Source organism: Pseudophryne corroboree, chromosome 2, assembly GCF_028390025.1.
Source record: "Pseudophryne corroboree isolate aPseCor3 chromosome 2, aPseCor3.hap2, whole genome shotgun sequence".
In the NCBI taxonomy this organism is placed as follows: domain Eukaryota; kingdom Metazoa; phylum Chordata; class Amphibia; order Anura; family Myobatrachidae; genus Pseudophryne; species Pseudophryne corroboree.
The window spans coordinates 83,894,900-83,907,571 of record NC_086445.1 but is presented as its reverse complement, the minus strand read 5'-3'; the positions used below and the strand labels follow the sequence as shown (position 1 = coordinate 83,907,571).

General features: G+C 44.9%; 1 protein-coding gene across 1 annotated transcript in view; it reads left to right on the top strand.

The window, feature by feature from the left end:
- Window positions 1-12,672, top strand: part of MAML2 (mastermind like transcriptional coactivator 2) — a 269,429-nt gene that overhangs the window by 136,510 nt on the left and 120,247 nt on the right. Inside the window, exon 3 of the mRNA XM_063951490.1 lies at window positions 1,022-2,398. Within this exon, the coding sequence (XP_063807560.1) occupies window positions 1,022-2,398 (1,377 nt within the window). The remainder of the gene's footprint in view (window positions 1-1,021; window positions 2,399-12,672) is intronic.

Below are 12,672 nucleotides of genomic sequence, written 5' to 3'. Positions count from 1 at the left end.
GTCGAATTCCTGAGGCGCCTGACCTGGTAATGCAACCTGGGTCATAAGCAGTGTTATTCCTGGGTTGATTGCCGCGTCAGTGGCAGCATAAATGGGTTCCCATTTACTACATAGGGAGAGGCGGCACAGTGATGAGCTCATCTCCCAGCGCCGCTGCCGCCTCCGCCCTCGGCCGCTATAGCAACCTACCCAGCAAATTCCCGGGTCGGGAAGCCGCCTGTTAGGGTCCAGTGCCGGATCCCACCCGGGAAGGACCCGTTTCCAATTCCCGGGTGGGATCCGGCATTGGCGATGTGAAAGGGGCTTAATGTAGTTTGCATAAACAATATCTGGTTGCTATGGCTGTCACAGAAAAGATGGAGAATGATAAGAGGTATCAGACCTCTTGAAAATTGCCATATTTCTTTGGTAGTCTGTCCCAGATCTCACGTTATTCAATGAGATCAATATTTATTTAACAATCTTAAAGTGAATGTATTCTACATAATAACTTAAATCTTTTTTTCCTGGCAACAATTAATCCGTCAAATTTGAGGGATATCTTTATGGCACAAACCATGCAACAAAAGCTCAGACTGTAGAACCGGTGTAAGTAATTTATGACTTTCACATGTATGATTAGAGAGGAGAGGACCATAACATGGAATTTGTATAATAATTATTTACATTTTTGTGGTTAACTGAGAAATACCAAGAAATGGGAAGCAAATGTCACATAAATAAATTAAAGTAGGAACATGGTTGAAGTAGTGGTTTATCAAGAGATAAAACATTCTAAAAGGACAAGTGAAGGTGTTGTCCATAGCATGCTATCACATGGTAGCTCTCATTTTCTAGGCTGTACTAGATAAATGATAGCTCGAATCTTATTGGTACCTCTGCCTTTCCTTTATTTATCTAAATGTTAGTGAATCTCCCCAGAGCATTGAAAACTGAAAGTGTTACTTGTATGTATGCAGCCTATGAAACAAGCATTCAAAGTAAATTACCTAAATTTCCCCTTTTCTTTTTCTTCTTTTAGCTTCAAGGCTCATTGAAGAGAAGGTTGGTGGTGAATGTATCTCCAACAAACAGCAAGAGAGCTAACGGTGTATCGGACAACACATTCCTTGACTTTAAGAAAATCAGAGCCAATGACTGCCTGTCTGTAGGACAGAACAATTATCATGGGGTTGATGGCGTACACCAACCAGTAAATGGCGCAATGCCAATGGCACAAGCAATGCATAGGAAAAATGTTAATAAGTCAAGTAATTGTGAGGCTAATAATATGTTTAATCCAACATTAAAGGATATAAAGAAGGAACCTGGGGAAAATCTGCCATGTAGTAAACATCTCGATTCTCGGTTGTCTCACGAAAACCTGTTCAGATATGGAGATGACAACGGGGAACAACTTATGGACCCAGACCTTCAAGAACTATTTAACGAATTCACTTATATTTCGGTGCCACCAATGAGTGATATTGAATTACAAAACATGATAAATATAACCATTAAACAAGATGAACCTTTCAATATAGATATCGGGCAACAGAACCAGCGAAACACATCTTCATCATTACCCTTGGACAAGATTGTCATTAAAACTGAATATCAACAATGTTTAAACCCTACTCGGGTTGGTTCTCCACAGATGAGACCTTCATCTACAGGGCCAAGTTTTTCCATGTCTAGTTCCCCGCTTACATCATCGCCTAGTGCTACAGCGCCCCAGGACCAGCCACAGGTGTCTTCTTGTTCAAACCGCCTGAGTAACTGGCAGGAACTCTCTCATGCCCAACAGCTGAAGCAAATTGCCGCCAATAGGCAACATACCTTAATTCAGCAACATCAGCCAAATCCTTCCTCTAACTGGTCAAATGTCAACCCTGCAGGGCAGTCTTCAAGACAGTTTGGACTGGAGAAAGTCCCAAGTCCCTTTCGACAACAACAGTTGAGTCCTCATGGTACATCTGTGAGCACGGTTCCTGTAAGTGGAAGCCAGCAAAAAGCAATAAGTAACTACCTCTATAAATCTAACTCTAGCCCCCAGAGCACTACCGTTGATATGATCAAGTCCCAGGATCCCATCAAGAACTCCATCAATGCCAGCCACATGCCGTTAGAGCAGCATCACAGCATGGCTAAGCCTCTGTTTCACTATAGTTCTGATCAGTCTAGCCAGCAGGTGTCTTCAGTCTTGGGGCAACAGAGCAAACCTATTTTACAGTTCACCCAACAACAATCACAGAACTCTTCAGCAGGTCAACAACATGAACCATCCCAGCAAGTTACTTCCATGTCCAGCCAGTCCCTGCCAAGGTTGTCTGGTTTCCAGCAAAAGTTAATGATCCAGACAATGCAACAGAATCAGCAAATGCCTGGACTGCAGTATCCCACGGTGCACCAACAGCAGGTAAGGTGACATTATAATCTCATTTATATTTTATATCATCATAAACTTTTTATCTCTTACATTTGATGTGATGGGTCATGATATCATGGAAGTAATGAATAGTGCTGATTTATGCTTTATAGTTTATAATATGCCATAAGGTTAGATATATCAAATGTTCAAGACAGATAAAGTAGAGATGTTGCCCACAGCGACCAATTCAGTTTCTAGGTATCATTGATCTAGCACTGTCTATAAAATGTAAGTTAGAATCTGATTGGTTGATATGCGCAACTTCTTCACTTTATCACTTTTAGAGGTTTGATATATCTCCCCCATAATCTGCAAGGATTCAAACTGGGGGAGACTTGCCAGTGTATACTGTCTTTCCCACCATTCTGCATTTTCTTTGTCACACACCAACCTCTTTCCATGGTTCCCTCATTGTCAGTTTCCTGTACATCAGCGTTGTAAAATGTGGTTTTCTATAAATGCCTCTTATCTCTAGGCCTAGTGATTTGGAAATAAGAATGAAAACTGACCCGTTAGCTATAAATTCTTGATTCTTAATACAGCGTTTTATTGTAAAGTTTGAAGAAACGTAAGAAGACTTCTCCCATAAAGCAGCTTCTACCATTAGAAAAAGGCTCAGCTTGCTAAGGAGCCACTAGCAGTGAAAGTTGTTTATGTCAGCGCTAAAAGGGCTCGTATGCTGTGGATCCTATGGGCAGGATGTACTAAATCTTAAAACGTGGTCAAAATTTAGAAAATTCAATTCAGAGTTTTTGTCGCATATGCATATGTTCCAAGCTCCGAAATGTGATACATTCCAGATCTTGGACCCGGTAGTTACCCAATAGGACCCTACAGGCTTCTCTCCTCAATTCCCTCTGAGGCGTATACAATTTGATCCCTCCCAGCACCCCCGGCGGCTGCTGCGTCACACTGCGCATGCGCAGAAGGACTCCTGGGCCATAAACCAGGAAATCCTTCCTGATCATAAATCAGGAAATCCTCCCAGGTCATGAACCAGGAAATCCTCCCGGGTCATAAACCAGAAAATCCTCCCGTGTCATAAACCAGGAAATCCTCCCGGATCATAAACCAGGAAATCCTCCCTAGTCATAAACCAGGAAATCCTCCCTGGTCATAAACCAGGAAATCCTCCCTGATCATGAACCAGGAAATACTCCCGGGTCATAAACCAGGAAATCCTCCCGAGTCATAACCCAGGAAATCCTCCCGGATCATAAACCAGGAAATCCTCCCTGGTCATAAACCAGGAAATACTCCCTGGTCATAAACCAGGAAATCCTCCCTGGTCATGAACCAGGAAATACTCCCAGGTCATAAACCAGGAAATCCTCCCGAGTCATAAACCAGGAAATCCTCCCGGATCATAAACCAGGAAACCTCCCTTGTCATAAAGCAGGAAATCCTCCTGGGTCATAAACCAGGAAATCCTCTTGGGTCATAAACCAGGAAATCCTCTCGGGTCATAAACCAGGAAATCCTCCCAGGTCATTAACCAGGAAATCCTCCTGGATCATAAACCAGGAAACCTCCTGGGTCAAAAACCAGGAAATCCTCCTTGGTCATAAACCAGTAAATCCTCCTGGCTCATAAACCAGGAAATCCTCCCTGGTCATAAACCAGGAAATCCTCACGGATCATAAACCAGGATATCCTCCTGGGTCATGAACCAGGAAATCCTCCTTGATCATAAACCGGAAAAACCTCCCAGCTCATAAACTAGTAAGTCCTTCCTGGTCATAAACCATGAAATTCTTACCCACTCATAAAGCAGGAAATTCTCCCGGTCATAAACCAGGAAATCCTCCTGGATCCTAAACTAGAAATCTTCCTGGGTCATAAACCAGGAAATCCTCCCTGGTCATAAACCATGAGGTGCAATTTATATGCATAAATCCCAACATTCCCATATGGAGTATAAGGAGAAATAAGCATTTTGAACCCAATTCTTCAGCGCCGTGCTGAACAGGCTAGGCCGGGAGGACTCTATGCCATGTGGTTCCTCCGATATCTGCTACAGTGCCTACATTTTCACTCACAAAAACAAAACCATTTATTAAAGGTTTCTTATATAGCGCAGCAAATTCCGTTGCGCTTCACAATTGGAAACATTGATAACATAAAACAAAACAATTGCAAATAACAGTGAAAAAACCAAGTCTGGGTAATAACAGACAGTAATAGAGGTAGGAAGGCCAGGCTTACAATCTATAGGGAAGTAGGCATTGATACACAAGGATAGGTGCTATCTATGACATAAAGGTCCACCAGATTGCAAAGGTTCTTAGTAGGCTGTATGATATAGTCAATCAGAAGTGTTGGCCTGGGGTCAGGAGGAAGGGAAGTAAAGAACGAGAATATTTGTGAGGATATGAGTGGACTCTGCAGTGGGGATGTAATTGGATTGGAAAGTTTATGAAAGTTATATGAGTGGTTCCGGATTCTTAAGCGTCCTCTCTCCCTACTCCCTTCCTGGCGCATGAGTATCCAGACGCATTGCGTTCTCTGAGTTCATAGCTGGAAGCAAAGTAATTTAACGATGATTATGCATGTAACCATTTGCCAGGAAAAGGGTTTCCCGGAAGCTCTGTCCTTGCACCTGCTGAATGGTAAATTCTGGCAGTAATTTACATTAGCACATGGTAATTTGGGACAATGTATTTACACCACGACCACATTTGAAATGAAGATTGTGGTAAACATGCCCCTTTACCTCTATTATATACAACTGTTTGCTACTTGCGGAGTATTCCCAAGAAAATCGTAGAAGATGCAATATCGGAGGCTAATTATTCTAGTCTGTGTCTTTACTTGATCTTTAAACAGTCCTAACCTAGAATGTAATGCTCTCTATTGCTGGATCATTATAGATGGCTATCCGAGCTAGCCTGGCCAAGGTCACCCACACAATCATTTAAGTAAATAAGGAATATTCCTTATTTATTCCTTCAGTTGTATTTTTCCATATCATAATATCAGTCATGTTGGAGAGCAGTAACCGCTGGGTTGCAGGCAGGTCACGGTCATACTGATTTACATTGGCAGTGGTATGTGGGAAAGCTTGCACAGAGCTTGCCTGTCTTTTATTTTGCTGGAGATTTTACTTTTCTGAGACCAACATTCAACAGATCCACATAAAAAACGTGAGCGCGGGAGCCAGAGAGAACACACACATCTGTGGAAATCTAATTAATGCGGCATAGTCACGCCTGGGGCTCTCCCGTCTCCCTCATTATAAGTGAGACACATTTATTCCATCTTGAGTAGACTTACATGTTTAAATACAATGTTCCTGTTACAATCAGGACTCTCTGAGTAATATTTTATGTTCCATTGGACTTAGGCAGAGGAACGCTATTTGCACGAAAATAACAATTTTACCTGTACCGTAGTTACCCTCGGGGTAAACAGTAACATTTTCGATACAATAATGAAGGAAATGGGGTGAGGAGAGAAATCATTTCCTCACAGTGCCAGATACACATTGCCCCACACATGCCCCCCACCCCACTGTGCTGCTCACCGCTGCTGTTGTGTTTGTGTGTGTCAGGGGAGGAGAGCGCAGCATGCGCCTCTCCCGCCCCTTACTGCTCAGTCTGGCGGCGGCGTGTCTCAGCTGTTAGGGGCCAGGCAAGGAGGAGAGCACAGTTATGTCGGGTGGCGGCGGCGTGTAAGACCTCAAACCAGCCGCTGGTTCGTGAGCCAATCAGAGCTCGTGGACTGGCAGCAGCATCTCCTGATTGGCTGCCAGTCTGCGAGCTCTGATTGGCTCACGGACCGGTGGCTGGTTTGAGATCCTACACGCCGCTGCCACCACACATAGCTGCGCTCTCCTCCCTGCCCTGACAGCTGAGACACGCCTCTGCCGGACTGTGCACAAAGTGGCAGGAGAGGGGCACGCTGCGCTCTCCTCCCCTGACACACAGCAGCGGGACGGAATAAGTGGCTTTGCGGGCCATATATACGGCCCGGGGGCTGGAGGTTCCCCACCCCTGCACTATAGCTGCAGACATCAATAGGTATTAATAGGTTGGCCTCCATGGCCAACCTATTAATAAATTTTAGAGCAGTAATAACTTTTTCTCTGACGTCCTAAGTGGATGCTGCAGCAGGGGGGCCTGTCTGTTCCAAGACGTACCGCGGCTGCGTTTGACGGCATGGCGGTTGAACGCCGGATCCTGAAGGAAAAGGGCATTCCGGAGGACGTTATCCCTACGCTAATTAAAGCTATGAAAGAAGTGAACGCAAACCATTATCACCGCATATGGCGGAAATATGTTGCGTGCTGTGAGGCCAGGAAGGCCCCAACGGAGGAATTTCAGCTAGGTCGATTTCTGCACTTCCTACAGTCAGGGGTGACTATGGGCCTAAAATTGGGTTCCATTAAGGTCCAGATTTCGGCTCTATCGATTTTCTTCCAAAAATAGAACTGGCTTCACTGCCTGAAGTTCAGACTTTTGTTAAGGGAGTGCTGCATAGTCAGCCCCGTTTGTGCCTCCAATGGCACCGTGGGATCTCAACGTGGTGTTGGATTTCCTGAAGTCGCATTATGTTGAGCCACTTAAATCCGTGGAGCTAAAATACCTCACGTGGAAAGTGGTCATGCTGTTGGCCTTGGCGTCGGCCAGGCGTGTATCAGAATTGGCGGCTTTGTCATGTAAAAGCCCTTATCTGAATTTTTTATATGGATAGGGCGGAATTGAGGACTCGTTCCCAATTCCTTCCTAAGGTGGTATCCGTTTTTCATGTGAACCAACCTATTGTGGTGCCTGCGGCTACTTGGGACTTGGAGGATTCCAAGTTGCTGGACGTAGTCAGGGCCCTGAAAAATATATGTTTCCAGGACGGCTGGAGTCAGGAAAACTGACTCGCTATTTATCCTGTATGCACCCAACAAGCTGGGTGCTCCTGCTTCTAAGCAGACTATTGCTCGCTGGATCTGTAGCACGATTCAACTTGCACATTCTGCGGCTGGACTGCCGCACCCTAAATCTGTAAAAGCCCATTCCACAAGGAAAGTGGGCTCTTCTTGGGCGGCTGCCCGAGTGGTCTCGGCTTTACAAATTTGCCGAGCTGTTACTTGGTCGGGTTCAAACACTTTTGCAAGAGTCTACAAGTTTGATACCCTGGCTGAGGACCTAGAGTTTGTTCATTCGGTGCTGCAGAGTCATCCGCACTCTCCCGCCCGTTTGGGAGCTTTGGTATAATCCCCATGGTCCTTACGGAGTCCCAGCATCCACTTAGGACGTCAGAGAAAATAAGATTTTACTCACCGGAAAATCTATTTCTCGTAGTCCGTAGTGGATGCTGGGCGCCCATCCCAAGTGCGGATTGTCTGCAATACTTGTATATAGTTATTGCCTAACTAAAGGGTTATTGTTGAACCATCTGTTGAGAGGCTCCGTTATATTTCATACTGTTAACTGGGTATAGTATCAAGAGTTATACGGTGTGGTTGGTATGAGTCTTACCCGGGATTCAAAATCCTTCCTTATTGTGTCAGCTCTTCCGGGCACAGTATCCTAACTGAGGTCTGGAGGAGGGGCATAGAGGGAGGAGCCAGTGCACACCAGATAGTCCTAAAGCTTTCTTTAGTTGTGCCCAGTCTCCTGCGGAGCCGCTATTCCCCATGGTCCTTACGGAGTCCCAGCATCCACTACGGACTACGAGAAATAGATTTACCGGTGAGTAAAATCTTATTTTTCTGCAAAAGTGCCACAAAAAGAGGTATTTCCTGCTTGGTTCATGAGCCCTTAACCTGCTAAAACGTTGCAGGGGCACCTCTCTGGTGTGATGTTAAAGCAATGGTTACAAATAGGGAATTATGCAATTTATAGCATGCAATGAGAAATGCAAGAAATGCAGGCCTATTAATGCCTAGGAAGATGCCCATTAGTAGCAGTAATGCCCACTGAGATTCTGATCAGGACCAGTAATCACCAGCAGCATGCAGATTAGAAACAGTTATGCCCAATAAAATGCAAATTAGTAAAAGTAATGCCCGGAAAAATGCCTACTAGTATTGAAATTGTCCACTAGGGTATACTAGTACCAGACCAGTAATGCACAATACGATGGTAATAAGGTCCAGTGAGATCATCAATAGTTGTAGTAAGGCCACCATGACCAAGCAATGCCCAATATGATGCCCATTAGTGCCACCAATTGCCACAAGGATTCCCATAGCTGGCATTAATGCCCACAAGGTCCACACTGTAGCTGCAGTAGTACCAAATATAATAGGTAATATTCCGCCAGGATAGGCATCAGTACAGATAGTTACCGGTAATACTTACCCCTTTGCTATTCTCCGTATTCCAGTGCCATGAGGTGGTAAATAATTTATTGAGAGGTGAGAACGCACATGTATCTAACTATCTATGCTAAGGTTTTTTGTCTATAATGTCTTCGATTTACAACTCCTTACACCTGGAGAGGCGGGACTGGAGATAAGGAGCAGCCACGTGAGGTTACAGTACAGTACAGATATGCTCACATAATTATGACTCAATTAAATGTGGACTCAGGTGCCGGATATGCAGTCAGGTTGTTAAGGTTCAAAATGTTGGCTGCTTAGTTTATGGTTAGGCTAAGAATAGATTGGATTTAGGGTTAGGCTGCAATTAGGCGTAGGGGTTAGTTTAGGGTTAGGCTGAGATTAGATTAGATTTTGGGTTAGGCTGTGATTAGGCGTAGGGTTAGTTTAGGGTTAGCTGAGATTAGATTTAGGGTTAGGCTGCGATTAGGCGTAGGGTTAGTTTAGGGTTAGGCTGAGATTAGATTTTGGGTTAGGCTGTGATTAGGCGTAGGGTTAGTTTAGGGTTAGGCTGAGATTAGATTTTTGGTTAGACTTCCATTAGGCGTAGGGTTAGTTTAGGGTTCGGCTGAGATTATATTAAGGAGTAGGCTGTGATTAGGTGTAGGGTTAGTTTAGGGTTAGGCTCAAATTAGATTTTTGGTTAGTCTTCCGTTAGGCGTAGGGTTAGTTTAGGGTTAGGCTGAGATTAGATTTAGGGTTAGGCTGTGATTAGCCGTAGGGTTAGTTTAAGGTTAGGCTGAGATTAGATTTAGGATTAGGCTGTGATTAGGCGTAGGGTTAGTATAGGGTTAGGCTGAGATTAGATTAGATTTTGGGTTAGGTTGTGATTAGGCGTAGGGTTAGTTTAGGGTTAAACTGAGATTAGATTTAGGGCTAGGCTGTGATTAGGTTTAGGGTTAGTGTAGGGTTAGGCTGAGATTAGATTTAGGGTTAGACAGCGATTAGGCATTGGGTTAGTTTAGAGTTAGGCTGAGATTAGATTAGATTTAGGGTTAGGCTGCGATTAGGCGTAGGGATAGTTTAGGGTTAGGCTGAGATTAGATTAGATTTAGGGTTAGGATGCAATTAGGTTTAGGCATAGACTGAGAGTTAATGGTAAATTACATTGTGGAGATTCACAATGTTGACATTATGTCAGTGTTGGCATTGTGAAAGTCAACATTCTGTATAGGTGAAAATCCTAAATGTCGACATTCAGCTTGTTGGCATTCTGATTGTTGACACTGTAAATGTCAACAAAATATACCATGTGCTGGAGGAAAATAGCAAGTAGATGAAGAGGGAAGCATGGAGCCAGCCTGAGCAATGACAGGATCCTTCAGGCGATGGTCTCCCTGTGAGCCTGACATGTAGGTGCTAGCTATCAGCTCAATCCATGAAAAGATCATTATTTCATCATTGTTCATCAAGTAATTACTTCATTTTCTATGGGGCTATTTGTCAGTCATTATTGTGTACATTATTAAGCATAAACCTGGAATTGGATGCTGTGTCTCAAATAAAATCTCTCTGCCTTGGAAATTAATTTTGTGTTGCAGGAAATACTTCAGGTTCAGAAATTCAGGTTTCCCTGTTAAAAATTAGATTTTGGGAAGCCAAATTGATTTTGTGTGCTGCATAATATCTTTCGGTTGAACAGCATAGATTTGTTTGGTACAATAGATTCATTTGTTCCATAAAAGCAGTTTGTGTGCTACTAAATAGCTTTTGTGACCCCGAAAAAAACAACAATTATGCTGTGCCACAGAATCAGTTGTGTTACAATTGAATGCTATTTTCTCTGATGTCCTAAGTGGATGCTGGGACTCCGTAAGGACCATGGGGAATAGCGGCTCCGCAGGAGACTGGGCACAACTATAAAGAAAGCTTTAGACTACTGGTGTGCACTGGCTCCTCCCACTATGACCCTCCTCCAGACTTCAGTTAGAATCCTGTGCCCGGCTGAGCTGGATGCACACTAGGGGCTCTCCTGAGCTCCTAGAAAGAAAGTATATTTAGGTTTTTTATTTTACAGTGAGATCTGCTGGCAACAGACTCACTGCAGCGAGGGACTAAGGGGAGAAGAAGCGAACCTACCTAACAGGTGGTAGTTTGGGCTTCTTAGGCTACTGGACACCATTAGCTCCAGAGGGATCGACCGCAGGACCCGACCTTGATGTTCGTTCCCGGAGCCGCGCCGCCGTCCCCCTTACAGAGCCAGAAGCATGAAGAGGTCCGGAAAATCAGCGGCAGAAGACTTCGGTCTTCACCAAGGTAGCGCACAGCACTGCAGCTGTGCGCCATTGCTCCTCATGTACACCTCACACTCCGGTCACTGATGGGTGCAGGGCGCTGGGGGGGGGGGGCGCCCTGAGGGCAATATTACACACCTTGGCTGGCAAATATACACCATATATAGTCCCAGAGGCTATATAGGTGTAAATTAATACCCCTGCCAGAGTTTCAAAATCGCAGGAGAAGTCCGCCGAAAAAGGGGCGGGGCTAACTCCCTCAGCACACTGGCGCCATTTTTCCCTCACAGCTCCGCTGAAAGGAAGCTCCCTGGCTCTCCCCTGCAGTCTACAACTACAGAAGGGTAAAAAAGAGAGGGGGGGGCACTAAATTTAGGCGCAGTATATATATATATATATATATATATATATATATATATAGCAGCTATAAGGGGATATAATTCAGTTAGTCCCTGTATTATATAGCGCTCTGGTGTGTGCTGGCATACTCTCTCTCTCTGTCTCCCCAAAGGGCTTTGTGGGGTCCTGTCCTCTGTCAGAGCATTCCCTGTGTGTATGCGGTGTGTCGGTACGGCTGTGTCGACATGTTTGATGAGGAGGCTTATGTGGAGGCGGAGCAAATGCCTGTAAATGTGATGTCACCCCCTGCGGGGTCGACACCTGAGTGGATGGTTCTGTGGAAGGAATTACGCGACAGTGTCGACTCCTTGCATAAAAGGTTTGACGACATACCTACTATGGGACAGCCGGCTTCTCAGCCTGTGCCTGCCCAGGCGTCTCAAAAGCCATCAAGGGCTCTAAAACGCCCGCTACCTCAGATGGCAGACACAGATGTCGACACGGATACTGACTCCAGTGTCGACGACGATGAGACTAATGTAACTTCCAATAGGCCACACGTTACATGATTGAGGCAATGAAAAATGTGTTGCACATTTCTGATGTTACCCCCGGTACCACAAAAAAGGGTATTATGTTTGGAGAGAAAAAACTACCAGTAGCTTTTCCTCCATCTGAGGAGTTAAATGACGTGTGTGAAGAAGCGTGGGCTTCTCCTGATAAGAAACTGGTAATTTCTAAGAGGTTACTAATGGCGTACCCTTTCCCGCCAGAGGATAGGTCACGCTGGGAAACATCCCCTAGGGTGGATAAAGCGCTCACACGCTTGTCAAAGAAGGTGGCACTACCGTCTCCGGATACAGCCGCCCTGAAGGAATCTGCTGATAGAAAGCAGGAGGCTATCCTGAAGTCTATATTTACACACACAGGTGTTATACTGAGACCAGCTATTGCGTCAGCATGGATGTGCAGTGCTGCAGCTGCGTGGTCAGATTCCCTGTCGGAAAATATTGATACCCTAGACAGGGACACTATATTGCTAACCGTAGAGCATATTAAAGACGCACTTTTATACATGAGGGATGCACAGAGGGATATTTGCCGGCTGGCATCCAAAATTAGTGCAATGTCCATTTCTGCCAGGAGAGGGTTATGGACTCGGCAGTGGACAGGAGATGCAGATTCCAAAAGGCACATGGAAGTTCTGCCTTATAAGGGTGAGGAGTTGTTCGGGGATGGTCTCTCGGACCTCGTTTCCACAGCAACAGCTGGGAAGTCTAAATTTTTACCCCATGTTCCCTCACAGCCAAAGAAAGCACCGTATTATCAGGTACAGTCCTTTCGGCCCAATAGGGGCAAGCGGGTTAAGGGCG